The sequence below is a fragment of the Lactuca virosa genome, chromosome 4, assembly GCF_052849685.1.
Source record: "Lactuca virosa cultivar CGN04683 chromosome 4, Lactuca_virosa_CGN04683_v6, whole genome shotgun sequence".
NCBI lineage: Eukaryota > Viridiplantae > Streptophyta > Magnoliopsida > Asterales > Asteraceae > Lactuca > Lactuca virosa.
The window spans coordinates 370,633,324-370,653,497 of record NC_136429.1 but is presented as its reverse complement, the minus strand read 5'-3'; the positions used below and the strand labels follow the sequence as shown (position 1 = coordinate 370,653,497).

Sequence of the window (20,174 nt, the reverse complement as noted above, 5' to 3'; positions counted from 1 at the left end):
CAAAGGATACACCCACAAAAAATGAGAAAACTGATCAAGAAATATGACATAATATTTAATACCACTATGGCTTTCCAAGAGAGAAGTCCAAACATCATAATGAATCACATGAAACGGACGCAAAACAATAGTATAAGACAACTTAAATGATAGACGAACATGCTTGCTAAGTTGACATGCATGACAAAGCAAAGACGAATCCTTTTTATTATAAGAAATAAACGTATTAGAAAGTAAATACTGAAAGACTTGGTTTCCGGGGTGACCAAGCCGTTGATGCCATGTTGAGAATCTGACACCGATGAAAGCTTGAGGGGTTGGACTCGTAACGGGATAAAGGTCACCAGTGCTATCACAATGAAGAAGAATTTGTTTGGTCACGAAGTCCTTCACAGAAAAACCAAATTCGTCAAACTCAATAGAACATTTGTTATCACGGGTAAATTTACGCACAGAAATAAGGTTCTTAATAATTTGAGGAGTAATAAGGACATGACGAAGATGTTGGGTACAAAAGGGATTGTACCCAAGAGTAGTGTGACCCATTTTGAGAACCGGAATTCAAGATCCGTTACCGACCAAAACAGAGAAATTAGAATTTTTACATTTATTACTAAGAGATTTGAGTATACATGAGTTGTTGTGGAGGTGGGCAGTGGCACCGGTGTCCATGTACCAATCGGCGGTGCTCGGGTCTTGAAGTTTCATGGTGGAAAAAGCTTAAGGTAAAGTAGTGGCTTGCTCTTGGTTGAAACCCGGATAAGATGGCCAACTCATGTACACGTTGGTCTGTCTCGCTAATAAGGAGAGTCTGTTGTTTTTGGGCTGGTGGAATTTGGGCCCAATAAAACTGTTGGGTCTGATTGGTCAGACGTGGGCTTGGAGCAGGCCATGTTGGCCATTGAACTGTGGTATTAGGAGGAGGCAGTAAGCCTCGTTGCACTGGGTAGTAGACAGGCCATGGTATCGAATTTCCCCAACCACCAAATGGAGAAGACCCCCGACCTCCGCGACATCTACCTTCGCATCCTCCTCTACTGCCACTACGACTGTTCCGACTGCCGCTATGAGAACTATTCGACCCGCCACGATTCTGTGGAGATGAAGACGACGGTCGGTGTTGATGTTCGATGTTGAGAACGGTGGGTGAGGATGGTGTGTCGGTATGTGAGACCTACGAAGCCCTAGCTTGGTCTTTAAGGAGATTTCGTTCTTCAAGAGCTAACATCGATTGCATTTCAAGGAAGGTTGGGAATGGCTTAGAGTAGCGTATGGTGGGTATGATGTGAGCATATTTGGGTGACAGCCCATTGAGGGCATATATAACCAGGTTCCTTTCGGTAGCAGGCGAGCCAATATTGGTGAGGAGATCTGCAATCGACTTTATTTTTGTGCAATATTCGAGTATGGTAGAGTTTCCAATTGATAGAGTACGTAATTCATCATCTAATTCCATTTCCTTGGATTCTTTGTTTTCATGGAACGGATCATTGATGGATCCAAATATCAGCAGCGGTTGAACCGGGTTGGAGGATTGTTTGGAGAAGAGGCTGAGTCAAGGTCTCGTAAATCCATTGCTTGACTACATTGTGAATGGTTTCCCACTCTGGATCAGTATTCGGATCGAGAATAGGGGTTGAGGAAGAAGTAGCAGGTGGTTCGAGATGGTGAAAAACCTTGTAACCCTTGCAGTGAGTGGTGAACAATTCCTTCCAAGAGTCGTAATTGAGGCGATTCAGATCAAGTATTAGAGGTACATAAGACTTAATGTTTGTTATGCCATAGATTTTGTCTTTAGGTTTGATAGAAGCAGGAGGAGTTGTGGCTTTGTCGCCTGTCATGATGAGATTAGATGCTCAGTGACAGGGGGAAGAAACAACGAGAAAGATAAGACGATATGAGTAATATGTTGCAGGATTGGCTAGGGTTTAACATCCTGATACCATGTTGTAATCAAAATTTTCCCATAATCGGTATGACTCTCATTCAATACTATATATATAATACATGTACATGTTAGGGCTAGATATGTGGGCTGCTTATACAATGGGCCTACAACTTAGAAATACAAATACACAAAAAACAACATACGTATATAGAATACGTCTAACACTTATGATTTGTTTTTTTTTTACTTAATATTAAAAATTAATATTTCCATGAAATAAATAATTTTCAATTAATTACAAGAGATATATTTACTTATCAATGATCAAATTCTTATAAATGATATATTTGCAACAAGTTGTTGTTAGTGTGACACTTTAGAATCATATATTATCTAGCAAAATCATTTTATAATGTCTCTTGGACATAAAAACCTTTTAGAAAATTAGTCACTTAGGTTTAGGGTTCCTTAAATAGGATAAAACATTCATTTTAGACCCTTAACCTTGGCCAAAATGTCCCATTCACTGATTACTAAGTTTACGGTTCATGATTTCACACTTTGGCCCCCCTAAAAACCCATCTAAAGGTCATGAAAAGTTCTTACAAAAAGGAAAGTAACATAACAGAAGCCAAACCAAGTTAACGGAAGGAAATTTAGATATCGTTACTCTCTTTCTCTCTCTATTTATCTATTTATCTATCTCTCTCCCCCCTATGTGTGTGTGTCCGCTCTTCTGGACTCTCACCTTCATGCTCTCTAGATCTTTCCTCGCTTTCCTTTTGATAAGAGTGTCGAACTGTATTGAAGACCAGAGGAAGGAGACGGGTTCGTTCCTCTCTGTCGGACGATTGGGCTTCCTTTGCTCACTCACACACAAACACACATTCGTTAGTTTTTTCTATAATCTTGATAACTAATAAGTAAAAGGGGTAGGATAAATAAGTAATACTAAGAATGTAAAGGGGTAGGATGTAGAAAAATATAAATAATTTTACAAAAAATCAATAATATCAATGTAAGATATAATAAAAAAATTAGATAAAAAATATGTATCAGGTAATCATCAATTTGTTACTTTAAATTGTAATTCATAATTAGTTGTTTGTTCGAAATTATTTGTTAATTGTTATTTATTAATTGTAAGTTCAATTTTTATGTAGTGGAAATCAAAATGCATGGAAAAAACAATATTCTTGTTTAGCATTTTGATTTTTGAAAAGCAAATTAAACTTGTTTATTTGAAGTTTTGTTTTCCACATCCTTAATTCTAGTGTTGTGGGCATGGAGCCCACTAAGATGAGTCACACCCCATTATATATATATATATATATATATATATATATATATATATATATATTAATTACCAAAATCCGATTGTGAGACAAATCACTATTCATTTCAACTTCTATTCCTATCCGTCGATTGTGCTGTCATCTCCTTTTCGTTTTCTATGATGTTCCCACGATTTATATTTTTTTTTCTATTTCCAAATCCAAGTTTACTAAACCCAAATCATGTTATATATTGTCAAGCATGCATTATTAAATGTAAAACAATAGTTTTTGGAAATAGTCATTTAGGTTCTGGTCATAGAAGATTTTCATATTTATAATCTTTTCCCCTCATTTAATTTTTATTTAACAGTTTTTACCCCTAATAATTTTAAAGTTAAATTATTGGTATTTTATACATTACGATTTGATCCCCTATTATATTTTAAAGTTACACTTCGACCCCTTACATATTTTTTTAATAATCTTTTTTTTTATCAATTTCTTTACAATACAATTTCAAGTCTTATTTTCGTCCGTCTCCTCCGTACATAATTATTTGTATCCAAATTTTATTTTGATATTTTTATGCTCCAGTTTATATGGTTTAATCGTCTCCATGGTATGTATGGTGTCGATCTGCGTTTTTGAACATACTGGGGCTTCCGCAGCATTGCGCGGACGGTCAAAATCCTAGTTTACTATAAAAAGCTCTTCAAAAGATTTTGTTTTTACTAAAAGCCGTGTTTTTGGCAAATACTCCGATTCATATTTTCTTTTACTGAAAAAAACCAAAAATACTTTAAATTTTCAGGATTCTATACTTTTTTTTTTTGTTAATAATGGACTTCTTTTAGATTTCGTTCTCGATCCACGATGGTGTGTTGTGCACCTTAGCAAGCAGCATTTATTCACTTTGTAGATAAAATAAATATGATGCAGATAGATACCAATGATTGGCAGTTGGATTAAAAGAAAGTTATCGTGACAAAACAAGCAATATGAATTTATGGCAGCCACAACCAGAAGCATGTTCAAGCAAAAGTTGTTGCAAGAAGCTTCATATTTTATTTCAACTAGATGGAGCCACAAACATCACTAGTATTTGATTCGATTCAATGGGTATACGGTTTTTGACAGAATGTTTAAAAGAAATGATTGCAAGATTCTAGAATGTCAAAACTTAATGGAACACCTCAAAACCAAACCTTCTCTGCAACTAGATCACCTGAAAAATCATAAAACAACTTTTTCATCGTCATTGTCATCATCAGAGTCGGCGCCTAGACCATCAAAGAACACGTCAAGGTACCATGGACATTTCTCATTCCCCTCCCCACTAGTAGCATTGGCTCGCCATTGTTGATCAGCTATCATCTCCGGTGATAATCCCCATTTTTGCATCTCTTCATCGGAATGGTAAACAGCCAAGCTGTATTCGCCCTTGGCTCCCAACTGCAGTATGCGAAACTCACAGTTGTTTAGATTGTTCAAGTGCTCAAACTGTTCGACTGTCCACTTGAACCATTTCATGAGAAACACACGTGAAGCTAACCCATGTGACACGATTATGAGATTTAGATCAGTTGATGGATCATGGTTAAGCCTGTTCATGTCTATATCACGCCATAAAGATTCGAGAAAACCTGCATAGTTTGATGCATGTTATAAGAAGATATAACTGCGATTTTTCTACCATCGAAAGATGATATTTTTAGATTATATATGATAACACTAACGACACCCTTGAAGATTTTGAGTGTCAACAGTTAGTTTCTTCTCAATGTAGATTACGTAATACGAAGATAGGATGGCATCTTATAGTTATACGTGATTATTATAACGATCATTATGGAAATATAACATGATCTGAAGAAGAATGATCAGATTACTTACTCGAAACACGATCGTAGACATCGGCAGCGGATTCACCTTCAGGCATTCGATAGAAGAATCTACCAAATCTCTCTCTTGTTTCCTTAATAATCTTCATCCGCTCAGTAATCTGAAAATTCCCAAAATCCTGTTCTCTGATTCTACATTCCTCTCTAACGCCAATCACACTCTTCTTAGGAAACGATCTTCCAATCTCACGTAGACTCGATCGGGATCGTGCATAAGGTGATACGTAAAAGTAAACCTTCCAATTATTAGTGGAGCCGGAGTCAGAGACTACACTTCGGATCTGGCTTCCGGCGAGCTTTGCCTGTTCCATTCCTTGTTTGGTAAGTGGGATCTTGTAATCGGGGGTGGTGGAATAGGCGGAGCCATCGACATTACCTTCACTCTCGCCATGGCGGACTAATATTATTCTCTTTGGAAGAAATTTGATTTGGTCTGTCACTCCAGGTTTCGTCATTCTTCAATCTCAACAATCAAAATTATAATGATGAAATTAACGTTGAAGAGAATGATATCATTCGATGATTCGATTATGCCAAATGTTAAATCATAGGAAATTCATGTTATTTTACGCCTAAAGGTAAGAAATAATAATCTTTTTATGGACATATCATAGTATTTCACGTTCTTTTTGTGGTATTAATTGCATTTGTTTTAATATGGAAATAATCCCTTTGTATTGCACTTAATCAATATATAAAACAACAAATTTCAAAATGGACCTTATACTATAAACATTTACAACTTATGAATAAAACCACTATACAATATACTTTAACACGTCTCTTCGGTTGAGTGGGAGGTTGCCAAACTTTTAAACTATTTTAAAATCCAAAAATAAATGTAAATGAAGCCCATTTGTAAAGCGAATGAAACATTTAGACACGTATATGTCCAATCACAAACTGTTATCTAACAAAATGTAAATCTATTTTCATATATTTGGTCATTTGGTGTTGATCGGGGTTAAAATATACATACATGGCACTCGAATTGTCACAAAAACAATTGGGGTATGATGAAGAGGACAAGACACCTCAAGTAAGAGGTGTTAAAGACATGTAGTTTCTTAAACAACATTACCTACCATGTGTACTCAAATTCAACATTGGAATGAGAGACCACATGTTTTCGTTTGGAACACCATCAGATGAGATTATCACCATGAGATGAGATGATGATTCCTATGGGAATGTGATTATGTTTCATCGTCTTCTTTGTCTTCTAGTGCATTGGCTCTATGGTTCTATGGTTTGTTGTAAGGACTTTGGTCTGTGGAATCTTTGGGAAGATGTCTCGGATTTCCTATTAGGAATCTCGTAGGTATTTGGAGAACTTATTTTATTTTGCATCATTTTGTCTTACTTTAGGCTTATGAATCTTAAGGCCTTATTTATGACTTCATCAAGCTTCTTATACGGGGTCATGACGAGATCCTCGTAGAACGACGAATTCTTCTTCAAACCCTTTTTGAAGGCCTACATAGTAGTTTCCACTTCTATATGAGGAATATTTAGCGCCTCCCTGCCGAACCTACTAAGATAATCTCTTAAATATTCGTCGGGGTGTGAAATCCTATAAAGATCACTAATAATTTTTTGAAAAGATTTGTTGCAAGAAAACTGATTGTTAAATAGATTGACAAGATGCGAAAGGATGTAATAAAGTATGGAGGAATATTTAAGATCCATTTCAAGGTTGGACCGATAAGTGTCGATCTTAATCATTTGCATAAGCATGCTTCTTTTGAGTTCCATCGGGATAGGGATAATTTCCATTCTTTCCCAATAATGAGAAACATGCTCCTCAAGATCCATAAATCCATCATACAGCTTCATATTTTGCATCTGGAATCTTAGGGATTTCCAAATCACTGATGTTAGATTTGAACCTTGACATTCAGTGGCTTGTGGAGGATACTTCAGGTATTGGAGGAACTACTTTGTGAACGGTGCAAATCATGTGTCTCGATTATATGATCTCTCATTCAGCAAGATGGACCATATTTGCATTTTGGTTAGTATTAGAAGAAACATCATTATTACAGATACCAGCATTCGGGTTAGGATTCGCAAAAAATCAATCCAAGTGTATTAGAGCTTGGATTTAGGTAGTTGGAGTGACATGATATATTGTTATAGCGCTTGACATGGGAATCTGTCACACCCCCAAACCGGAACGGCGGAAACATTCGGGGGCGGAGGACTTTAGGTAAGTATCACAACACATGTAACATAGTAATCAAAGTACAAACAACCATTTCATTAATAAGTATAAGTTTTACATAAGTGTTTAAACATTACATATTCAAACACCAAAGTAGGTACAGGAGAAGACAAGAGTCGCGGTACGGTACTAGGTAGTCTTCTCAAAAGCTTCGGGAGTGTACCTGTCTACTGGATTCCTGAGAATACAAGTTATTTGGAAAGAGTAGATCAGTATTTAAGCTGGTGAGTTCATAAGTATTTTAGTTCTGTTAAGTATACCCTAAGTTCTTTGGATAAGTTTACTGGTTTCTCCAGGAAATCCTATATTTCCTGAGGTGCTAGATTGATAACCTCAATAGTTTCCCTCTGTAATTACTTAGTTTATATTGATTATACATAACACAATATCGAATGGACAGTCAACTGGGTGTATCTGCCCTAAGCCCACAACCAAACAAGGAACAGGAAGTAAGGCGGAAGTCACACACTTCACTGTCAATCGGACATTACTTATGTACAACTCTGATGTAGCAACTAAGGAATTATAGAATTAACCACTAAAGGTCCTTTATGTTATACTAGTTTACCAAAAGTAAATGACTAGGTTCCCATTTGTAAAAGTGGTTTAATCCCATAAACCGTTCTCTTTGTATTACTGTTTTGTATTTGTATTCCTTTATGAAAACTTGAAACTGAGAGTGTGCCTGGCTCCACCAGCTGTTATTGAAAACTGTATTGAACCATTGTATTTTGTATTCTATAAACTGGTACTTTGAAGGTGTACTTTCGTTTAGTTGTTTATACACTAACGTAATGTTAATATCTTTTTAATGAGTTATTATAATCATACTATGACTGATGGCCTGAAAGAAACGTTTTGTGGGCGTTTAAACTGGTGATAATAATTGCCACTCATCGGTGTGTATGCCTGACTGTAGCTAGCAGCCTGAGTGCGGGGTTGTCAATCCCGATATAGATCTACACACAACTTGTTTCGATTCCCGGCTGGAGATTCTGGTTATAATGTCAGGACTTTTCCTATATTGTCTAAAATGAATTAAACAACCTGAATAGAGTATCTCATAAAAAGCATATAAACGTTACATGTATATTAATTATGAAAACCCAATCATTCTGAAATAAATGATTGACAGTATGTTCTTGATTTAGTATTCCGAACACGTATGTTCTTGAATCAAAACCCAATCATTCTGAAATAAATGATTGACAGTATGTTCTTGTATTAGTATTCCGAACATGTATTTGATAAGTGTAAACCCTTGATTTGTTCTGAATCAAAACCCTTGTTTCTTGTAAGACAGTGTATTCTAGTATACTTGAATTTTGAATTATTGTTCTATGTATAAATTATACCTATTATAATTTATATGTACTTTCTGAATCTGTATTTAACTATGTTTGCATGTAATCCCATGCTCAGCATGTTACAAAGGTAGTTAAACTGATGAAATAACTATTATATTTATATACATATACAATTTTATATATAAGTAAAATTTAAACGACACTCGGACAAATAATCGGTACTATAAGCCCACATCCAAACAAGGAAAAGGACCCAGAATGAGTTATCAGTCCTAAGTCTTTTAAATCTCATTTATATACGTGTATATATATATATATATATATATATATATATATATATATATATATATACAAATATGAATTTTGGGGAAAAATATAAGTTTATAAGAGAGTTTAATGTTTTGAGTATTTTTAATGATTTAGTGTTGTTTTATCATGATTTGAAATCATGATTTTATAACACAAAGTTCTTGTGTTATGCTTGTATTCCCCCCCTTAAAACAGTAGAAATTATGAAAATACGGGGGTATGAACTCACTTGTTAGATGGTGATTTGGGCAGCGTTTCGTTTAACGAAAAGGAGTTTGCTTGACGAGAAACCGACTCAAATCGGGCAGAGTTTCGACTGGAGAGAGGATGACTTCTCGAGAATTCCGGGGCTCCGGGGCTTGCTTCGGGATTTAGACACGATACCGGGGCCTTGGGGGTCGTGAGAAAGTCGAGGGGGTGAAAAGGTGAAATTTGGTGAAATTTAGGGTGAAAAATGTCATAAATTCGAGAAGGCTCGCATGCCTTATATAGGCCGCAGCCTCGGATCCGGAGCAAGGAGAACGAGGCACGTGTCTCGAACAGGTGGCGAAGCGCGCTTCGGTTCGGACAGGTGGCGAGGCGAGGCTTCGGTTCGGACAGCTGGCTCGCAGACGGCAGGTTCGGATTGGACCGGAATTTGGTCCAATAGGAGAAGAGGATGATGACTTCGGACCAATCAGCGGGTGCCACGCGAGGTTGCGGTCCAATGAGAAGCGAACACGTGGAGGCCTCTCATGCGAAGGGTGACGTGTCCGAAGATGACTCAGCGAAATTTCCCGGTTTTCAACATTTTCTTGATTTTTGTGCCAAAAACTTGCGAAAATCATAACTTTCGCATACGAGCTCCGTTTTTGGCGTTCTTTATATGCACGCGTAGGTAAAATCATACTCTACGACTTTCGTTTAGACTTCGTTGGCTGGTTTTGAATTTATTTTTAATATTATTATTTTTAACAGACCGGGACAGGAAATCTGTTAAAAATTCATAACTTCTCCATCCGACGTCCGTTTTCGTCTGTCTTTTTACCGTTATGCTAATTTTGACGAGACCTTCGATTATCGTTTAAGTTGCGTCGGCTAAATATCGATCGATTTATATTTTGAATTTTTAGCTGTCTACTGTTAAACCGAAACTTAGAAAAATCATAACTTCCTCATACGAAGTCCGATTTTGACATTCTTTTTATGAACGTTCTCGGTTTAACATATTCTACAACTTTCATTTAGATTGTTAAGGCTAAAAAGCCTTTTATCGAAAATTCACTTTTTACACTGAACAGTGTTTTGCCGGTTTTGACGTGGATTTTCGATTGGTCATAACTTCTTCGTTATAACTCGGATTTCAGTGTTCTTTATGTTTTTGGAAACCTTGTTACTAACTCTACCACTTGGTTCATCCCAATTACGATTATTGATCAATTTATTTTTGATCAAAATTTGACTGGTGTCACAAAATCAAATCTTTGTTATCGTTTAGGGAAGATCCGCCCATTTTGAAGTCCAAATTCCTTAAAGCCAAAGGAGTAATCCTTGGAGCAACAAGTGCTGAAGTATTCCTGGTAGGATTCCTCATTTTAGCCCTTAATCGGTCCATCTCTCTTTGCAATCTTTGTTTGCTCTCATCGTGGTCTCCTCGTGTTTTCCATTAGTTGGCATAAAGTGGTAAAAAGCTCATCATTGGAAATTAGAAGAGGGGTTGCTTGAGGATTTCCTCTGTCAGGATGTTGGCCATTATTCTCAATTGAAGAGAATGAGGATCTTGGGAAGGATTCTAGGACCTTGGTCTAAGGATTTGTGGCCATTGGAGCAGATGTATGAGGCACTCCAGAGACTTGTGAAGGCATAGATGTTGAGGACATGATAGGTAATACTAATAATGGAACAGATGAGGAGACAAGACGAGAGCAAAATTTACGGTGTAATTTTAATAATAATGGAACACATGAGGAGACAAGACGAGAACAAAATTTATGGTGTAATTTTAGGAATCAAATAATTTTGTGAACAAATCAAAATATATGAGTTGTTTGATTATAAAACGAATGTAATACATTCAATTTTTTTCAAACTGAAATCTTGCAATATTCGTTAAATTGCTACAAAAAGAATATAATAAATTCGCAATTTGTACAGGTTAATTGATAAAACATATGAAAACCTATTATTATTATTATTATTATTATTATTAGGAATCACTTGTGTAAAATGCTTAGAAATTCAAGATCCATTTTTTTTAAATAGTTACAGTCCTCTCTAATAAATGAAGGTTTTTTTGTCACTTGTCACACTCTCATTCAATTTCCCAAATGTTATTTTGTGGTTAAATTGAATTAATTTTTTTTCCACATGTCATTTTATGAGTTTTTTATTTATTAAATTTCACATAATATTTTAATGTAATAATTGTAATAATGTAGTAATAACTGAATATTAATTTCATTAATAAACTTACTTTTTAATTTCAAATTTTCAAAATTAAAGCTTAGTAGTTTCTTTTCTTTATTAAATTATTTGTTTAAATAAAGAACCATTTTTTTATTAATTTAATTATCATCGTACAACGGGTGAGATGGCAAACGGGCAACAAGTTGCGTCGCTAAGCCTTTTTGTATGGCAAAGCTAATTCTTTAAAGACTACATCCAAAGATCTAGGGGATATAACATTGATATGCATGATCCATTGTACTCTATTAAGAAGCTCTACCGTATCCGGCGCGAGTAAACCAAACGTATCAAATGCAAATGGTATGAACACGTGTTGATTTTCCATGCACGATTTCTCATGTTTGGTGACTTTGCCTGTAGCAGCTTTTAAAGTCGTTTGTCCCGTCGTGAAACCCCCAACCCTCAAGCCCACGAAAGGGGATACCCCTATAAGGTCCACACATGTGTGTTTCCCTCCGACCCATCCAAAAATCAAAATGTCAGTCGGTCTGAGGATTGACCTTTCTTCTGCCGGGTCAGTCAAGAAATTCACAGGTGCCTATTTCCTTGCGGAAACCCCGGCACACTTAAATATGTCAAACAAAACATCCCTAACCATACTATGCCTTGCGACATGCTTTATAATGAACTGTATGCTCTCCAAAAGAGTCCAAACATGCCTTGCGACACACTGGACATATCTCGTCAGCTGGGAATATTGGAATCATGATTCGATATTTGAGGATAGTACGATACTCCACAGGAGACATATGTTGGCCAAGCCCATCTATAGGGATAATGTTAGATGTCATTTTATGCATATTTTAGGATACTTTTTCATTATCATTTAGGATCATATTTTGTACATTTTCATATCATTTATTTAAATAATGTTCAGCTCAAGTAATTCGTTAGAATTCCCTTACTGCTCATGTTTTTATGTCAATTTCAGATAGTTTGAGTGGAGCAGTGCTTTGGGAGCAGTTGGATGTGCGTTTGGAGCTTAAAATGGAGCTTGGGACTTATGGAGTATGTTGAGGAATGCTTGCAAGATGCTTTGGTCAAGAAACATTCGATCGAATTGATCACACGAAGATAAAATCTACAATCTAAAGTTAAAGGATGTTGATGGCAGCTTTGACCCCCTATCGGTATTTTGACCATATCTCGAGAACCGTAACTCCGATTAACGCGATTCAAAATGATCTGAAAAGTAAACGAAATTTCGGACGTCTTAGGCACAACATGCGATCGCAGGTTGCCTTTATGCGATCACATGGGGCCTTTTGCGATCGCAGGTTTGGTCGCATCTTGGATTCGAGGTTTTTTTGTGCCAAAAATTCATCCGGAAGCAAAAAATGAAAACCTGCGATCGCAGGTTGTGTACATGCGATCGCAGGTTGGCCAAAAAGTATCAAAATAGCATCCTACTTCATTTAAAAGTCTTGTGACACATTTTGGGTGATACATGCGATCGCAGGTATGCCCTTTGCGATCGCAGGTACGTCGTTTTGACAGCTAGACTTATAAATACAGCCTCATAACCTTCCAGTAACCTAAGTTGACGATTCCAGAGGTACCAGACGACGAAAATACGATTTTGGAGGCATTTCTTCTCTGATTTCATCAATTTCTGAAGATCTGAAGACTGTGGATCATCCTCTTCAAGTAGATTAGTAAGATTAGTTGTTTGATGTCTCTTTTCAGTTGTTTTTATCAGATTTTAGCCATGTCTGGCTAAAACCCTAGTTTTCATTTCTGCAAAGACAAGTACTTTTCATGTGATTGATCATTAGATCTGGTTTTTGATTTGTGTTTCTATCTAGATTCTTCAGTTTTGAGCTTAATGAATGTTTGATTTCAATTCTTGTTAGTCTGATCACCTAGCTAGGGTTTTATCATTCTAGTAAATCAATTAATAGAATCCGTAATTGTTCTAATAAATTGGTAAAAGTAACAAGTATCAGATTGGTTCCGTTTTGGGATTTAACTCTGGTATAAACTGTAAAAATCATATCTTTACGCTTCCGAGCCTGTGAGAAGTACTGGATATTGATGGGAATTTTACATAGATTATAATGCAACTTTTCTGATCTTAATTAAGAGCTTGTTTGATTAGACAGTAAAAAGTTAGAGTTAATTGAAGAGCTTGTTTTGATTAACTAATTTAGGTAAAAGAGAAATTACTAGAGCTTGTTAGTTTTTCTCAGTACCAGCTTAGATAGAACGTATCACAAACAATCAGATCTGGATCAGTTGCATGATTAGGAAAGTCGCAGCAGAGCTGAAACCATTTTTATTATTGATTTTCATTTAATTTAATATCACTGCAAATTTTAGTTCTAGTTTAATTAAAACCCCCTTTTATGATTTTTGTTTTGACTAGATGTGCCTGATGCAAAAAGCCATTGACTTTTAGGCCGTGTCCCTGAGGATTCGACCCTGCTTCCCTGTGCTATATTTTTAGTGCAACAAGCAGTGATATTTTACTTGTTTAACACGCGTGCGACAGCGTGTTAACAGATAGCTAGAAGAAAATCTTGAGCATGTGGTGCACGTAAGCACTGGAAAACCGCTTTCTACTGAGCCGTCATGTCGAGATGCACTTCCATATCTTGGACAATTTTACGAAAAATGGCACTCGCCAGTGTATTCTGGTATTTAGTGGGGCGGTGTCTTTAGTAGTAAAACTGTTAAGGTCAAAATCCGGAAGCTTGTAACGAAGAGACGCCAAGGCACAATCATAATCAGAATCCATACCATATATGCCGCTATCCCGTAAGATGTGGTCTTGCAATACCCAAGATAGGGCCCTTGCGGCAAAAAAGGCATATGGGGTAGCCTCTACTGTCGAGTATAAACCCAAACCACCAAACCTAATGGGTAAGGAAGCAATTCTCCATTGTATGTCGCCAAAGAAAGGGCCATTACAAACCACAATGTCCTCAATCGCCCCACGTAACCCATTGTCAAAGAATATTGTCGCCTCCTCCATATGAACGGGTTGGCACGTCCTCAGCCCAAAGAAAATATTAGCAACACCCATACAAGACCGAAGCAGAAGGAGCTCACTCTGGGGGTCAGAGAATTGTGGAAGAATGAGCATCAAATTAACACCGTTTTCGGCTCTCTTTATGGCTAAGTTGCTAATGAAACTAGCATCTCTACTAACAGCTCCCCCAAGAAGTTTCACCCCCAAAGGCGGCCTCCCGATGTCAGCTGGGAATATCCCCTCCCGTAACTTCCTACCATCACACGAGGGCCAAAAGAGCTCGATTTTCTTGATATTCAGTTGAAGGCCCAATTTTGGGCCAATCACCGTAATGATGTCCAACGCTTTGGCCACCTCCTCCGAATTTCCAATAAGTGTGTGATCATCAAGGTATCATGCATGGAGAAGAAGCTTGCAGTTGTCTCTAATATTATGCAAGAGCGGGTGCAACACAAGTGCAAAGAGAAGTAGTCCCAAGGGGTCTCCTCACTGAACCCAGTAGTGGACCAAAGCGTTGACATTTATATTTAACATGCATTTCCATTATACTAATTCATTATTTTTTATTTTCTTATAATTTCAAAGTTCTTCAATATTTTGACATTTATATTTAACTTTTTTTTTTAAATTAACTCATGTAATACATGGGTCTCACAACTAGTTAGTGAATAATTAACTCTATCACTTCAAAGGGCAAAGAAGAAATCAATTACGAAAAGCAAATAAGGATCGTAATTTATGGTGCAATTGTAGTGAAATAAAATAACTAAATGAACGGATCATTCTCATTTGTGCAATGATAAAATGAATGTAATACACTTAATTTTTTTTACAAAAAAAAAATAATAAATAAATAAATTCAATCGGTAGTTGCAACAAACTCCCATTTTGTACACACAAATTGAACCATTAATAACCATGGAACCAGATAATCAATCTTTTTTTAAACTATTAGAGCTTATTTTTGATCAAAAAAAACTCAAAATACATAAATTCATAATTTTTATCCTTTTTTCAATGATATCAAATTCGATAAAAAAAATTCACTTTTTTTCGTCAAATTCACAGTGAATCTGTGTAGATTCACATTGTGAATCTGAATTCACACAGTGAATCCAAAAAATATATTTAACATTCACAGTGTGAAGTTATGAATTTAGATATTTTTAGTTTTTTTCGATAAAGAATAAGCTTTAAAACTTGAAAAAATATTTAGTTCCTTGGAAAACCATATATATATATATATATATATATATATATATATTGGATAATTTGAATATATTTTTAGGGTTTTATATGTATATAAGCATTAAGAAATTTCATACTTTGATATTTTTCAATTTTTAGGTGTTCGGCAGTTGTAAAGATTTAATGAAGAGGCTATAAAATGTGGCACGATCTCTTGGATACATGGTTGTCATTAAAAGAGAACAGATGAAATCAAGTGGTTATGTGTCAAAAAAATATTTTGATGTGTGATCGAAGTGGTGTGTTTAGAGGTACAGAAATGTCCACCAAAGATATAGGGACAAGAAATACAAGTTGTCCATTTGAATTGTTTGTTTGTTACTATAATATTGATGATGTTTGGAGTTTGAAGGTTAGAAATTATCAATATAATCATGAAACTGCAATGTATATGGATGGTCGTCCATTTGTAAAACGATTGACCCAAAATAAATCACAAAATGGTTGCAAAAATAAAAAAGAACAATGCACCCCCCCCCCCCCCCTCAAGTGATATTTTATCAACAGTGAAGAGTCGAAATGAGAATAATGTATCTATAATAAAAAAAAAATACAACGAAGTAGGAGCGGATGAGCATGCATGAAAAGTAAAATGCAGGTTGTATTCGGAACTTTGCATTCAAAAGGATATGTATACGAGTATCGTACAAATGATACAACTATGAGTTGGAAGATCTATTTTTTGTTCATCCAACATCACTGAAGATATTGGGTGCATTTCCGTAGATTTTGATGATGAATGTCACCTACAAGACAAACAAGTATGAATTTGTTTTTTGTTTATTTAATGTGTTTGTACTTTTGTTATACTAATTGTTTTCATTTATTAATAGAAATAACATGCATTTTTGGAGATGGTTGTTGTCACTTCAATAAACACAGCATTTTCCATTGGTTTTGGGTTCATGGGTCAAGAAAATGAATCTCGTTAGATTTGGGCTATAAATTTTGCTTAGGGTCACACTCGACGGATATGATAGCACATGTGTAATCATAACCGATAGAGAGTTAGCATTGATGAATTCATGTGCAAAAGTATTCTCGTTAGTCGTTCAGTTACTTTATAGATGACATATATCTCAAAGTATATTTAAGCATTGCAGACCATTTTATAAGTCAGGAGAAGAGTGGAGATTATTTAAAAATAATATCGGGATGCTTTAGTTGATTCATCAACCACCAGCATATTTGAAAAGTTATGCACACTGTAACGCTTGTTCCAGGTATCATTTATTTTTCAATTTTTTAGGATTTTGCACTGGGACTCGACGAATTGGGGAGCGCCAACTCAACGAGTAGAGATCAATTTGGACGCGGGAATTAGGGTCTACTCGACGAGTTGGAAGGCCTCAACTCGACGAGTAGACGCTATAAAGGAAAACCTAATTTTCAGGGGTTTGTACCATATTTAAAGAACTTATGGCTCATTTGTGGCCTCCCTCATCGTCCTAATTGTCCAGAGAGAAACCCTAGCCGTGTTTTAGTGCCTTCTTGAGTGTGTGTGCGTGAGCTTTGTAGAGTGAATCTTGTGCTTTTTGGAAGGAAACTTGAAGATTGAAGAGATTGAAGTGAGGAGAGGGCTTTAGATCCGACATCTACCTGGTGTTAGCATCCATTTGGAGGTAAAAAGTTGCTACCTTGATCTCTATTTGCTTAGATCTCATCTTATGAAGTATATGGTCACTTTTGGTGCAAAATGGTGTCATACTCGGATTTGGACTTGTCATGAGGATATGGTTCCAGATCTAGATACCTATAGGTCTTCATGGACATAAAGTTGCTCACTTTATCTAGTCTAGGCCCTTCTCTATGCCCCAAACCTTGTGTGAGACTTTGTTTTAGTGTTTTAGCCTCTTGAGGCCTTGCATGCACGTAAAGTTTGCAGCTTTACGTGGTATTTTAGTCCTAAAGGACTGGATCTGTAGTTTGGATTTTGGATTCGACTGAAAGGATTAATTATGTTAAGACAAGGGAAAACTCGACGAGTTGCCCTGGCAACTCAGCGAGTTGGATCGGGTTTTCCCGTTTTCGGTCTACAGAGTAAACACGGCGAGTTGATAAGATAACTCGATGAGTTGGATCAGGTTTTTCCCGTTTTCGGTTTGACGAGTAACTCGGCGAGTTGATGAGACAACTCGGCGAGTTGGTTTGGGTTTTCCCTGGTTTTCTGAACACTGAAGGAACTCGACGAGTTGCTAGATACACTCGACGAGTTGGGACAACATGGACTGTTGACCTTGACTATTGACCTTGACTTTAACTATGGTTGACCAAGTTTGACCTTAAGGGTATTTTTGGTATTTAGGGATTTTGACAAAGCTAGTCACATGATGATTGTAGGCAGTTGAGTTGGAGCTGCATGTTGGGACTTATCTGGTCTTATCTTATCAGTTCAGCATTTTTGAGAGGTGAGACTCCTCATCATACAAATGGGTCTAAGGCACCAAGGCCGGTCCATTTTGCGATATGTGATACACTAGTTGATGCAGTGATATATGGCATGTTAGTTGGTTATATGCTAAGTAGTATGCTATTTGTATATACTTATAGGGAAGACCATGGGGGAGCCCATGGTGCTTGGATGTAAGACCATGTGGGGGATCCCATGGATTTTCAGGTAAACACCGTGGAGGAGCCCATGTCCTTCCAGCTAAAGACCATGGGGGGAGCCCATGGCACTTAGGTGGTTTATGTAGCTTTTATAGCTCATATGGATTATGTGGTTATGTGGACTGTGTGGGGTATGCTCTGGGGAACTCACTAAGCATTAGCTTACAGTTTATTGATTGTTTCAGGTAATTCTGAACCCAAGGGCAAGGGCAAGGCTTGATGGCGCGGCATGCACTCTTCGGCATTAAATTTGATGGTACACTCTGATATTTGAAATAAAATGTTGATGTTCTGGATTTTGAAAACAATTGTCATTGATATTTCATATTTTATGGGAATGTTTTGATTAATTAAAAATGAAAATTTTATTTGGAAATTTGGGTCATTACAAGTTGGTATTAGATCCTTGGTTTGAGGGATTCGAGCACGCTCTCGGGTGTGTCGGGACTCAAACTAAGGAAATGGTAAAATTGTTTTCAAAAATCAAAAATTAAAAACTTCTTAAAATGGAAAAAGGGGAGAGTGCAATGCGCGTGATCGGCCGAGCTCAAGTAAGTAGTTCCCCAATATGTTAGCCATGTTATACTGATAATTGGATTATGATAGCCGGATGGATTTTTCTATGTGTATGCCTTAAAAAATTGTATATGGTTAGGATCTTATAGCTTTAGAATGATTGATTTGGCCTTATTTCTTGTTCCTTGTCTGGTTGTGGTCCTAGGGTAGAGTATGTTATTCGAAAGTCTATTTGATCCTGTTCTGTGTATAATTTGCTTGCATAGGGCAACCTGTTATTATTTATTTGAGTTCTGGTTTGATGGGATTGAGCAAATCTTAGGATAGCCTAGGATTTGAATTATGCAGTAGCCCGTGAGATATGCTTTGTTCTGGGACGAATTAGAGATATTAGGTAGAGCTTTGGGGAAGGTACAGGTAGGTGTGGAAGGTAGTATTGGGCCCGTACTACTGGAAGCACAGGACCTGTACCCGAACTAATGTTAGATCTGGAAGCTCTAAGGAGAACCGGTGTGGGAGGATCCCCTTTTTGGATATCTTGATCATTCTGTGTTATGGTATTTCATATCAGGATGGTGGTGATACGACTAGGAACAGGTGGATCAGGATCAGGATCAGGATTAGGATCCGGATATGGGTCGGGCGACGATACCGAGCCCATTGATGAGAGGCTATGCGAGCTTATTACAGCCGAGGTTACGAGGGGCATCCTTGACGCTTCCCTAATGATTTTTGGGACGGTCAAAGAAGGGATGATGGAGATTATGGAGGAGAGGCTCAGGTCATTCAGAGCCGATATTGCAGCGGTCCTGGTCGGGGCCCGAACTCCCTCATTTCGGGAGTTCAAGGTGTGTGGGGCATCGGAGTTCTTCGAGGTCAAGGATCCCATAGTGAGCTGACGTTGGGTGGCAGACATGGAGAACGCCCAGCGCACCAGTTTATGCCCTGATGCGGCAAAGGTGGGATCTGCTTCGTGTATGTTGAGGGACCGAGCCTGTGACTGGTGGGGAGAGGTGACCAGTCAGGTGGGGGCAGCTGGAGTGGCGGAGATGACATGGGCAGAGTTTGTTAGGCGCTTTGATTTGGAGTGTGTACCATCTATTGAGGTGCAACGAATAGTGAGGGAGTTTCATGAGCTCCGGCAGACCACTGAGACTGTGGCGAAGATCACCGCCAAGTTTCGGGAACGAGCACTGTTGATCTGACAGTATGCTACAGACGAGGATATGAGGAGGACGAGGTATCATTCCATCCTGAGGGATGATATTCGAGAGCTTGTGAGCTTTACAGGGTGCAAAACCCTGAATGAGATGGTGGAGAAGGCCCATGAGCGGGAGATGGAGTTGGAGTTCCGCACCAAGCGGAAACCAGAGCAGGCACAGACAACTATAGGTCAGGCTAAAAAGCCTAAGACCTCTGATTCTTCTGGTAGGGGCCAGCAGGGTCGAGGCCGGTGTGCTAAGTGCGGTAAGCCGCAC

The 20,174-nt window shown here is 37.4% G+C and overlaps 1 protein-coding gene and 1 long non-coding RNA gene across 2 annotated transcripts; one reads left to right on the top strand and one right to left on the bottom strand.

Moving 5' to 3' along the window:
• Positions 1-957: 957 nt before the first annotated feature.
• LOC145168999 (uncharacterized) lies at positions 958-1,992 on the top strand. Its single transcript, XR_013742228.1, has 2 exons — positions 958-1,361; positions 1,511-1,992. It is a non-coding gene; the product is annotated as an uncharacterized LOC145168999 (long non-coding RNA).
• Positions 1,993-4,255: 2,263 nt separating this feature from the next.
• LOC145168998 (phosphoglycerate mutase-like protein AT74) lies at positions 4,256-5,628 on the bottom strand. The gene is made up of 2 exons (XM_079087615.1): positions 5,059-5,628; positions 4,256-4,808 (listed from the first exon to the last, which is right to left on the bottom strand). The coding sequence occupies exons 1-2, from the start codon at positions 5,519-5,521 to the stop codon at positions 4,399-4,401; spliced, it is 873 nt and encodes a 290-aa protein (XP_078943741.1). The 5' UTR covers positions 5,522-5,628; the 3' UTR covers positions 4,256-4,398.
• Positions 5,629-20,174: the final 14,546 nt, after the last annotated feature.

Bases quoted from the DNA above. Each gene is read 5' to 3' on its own strand.
- LOC145168998 (XM_079087615.1), bottom strand. From the start codon at position 5,521: ATGACGAAACCTGGAGTGACAGACCAAATCAAATTTCTTCCAAAGAGA. The intron at 4,809-5,058 runs GTAAGTAATCTG...CAAACTATGCAG, and splicing joins TGTCTACGATCGTGTTTCGA to GTTTTCTCGAATCTTTATGG.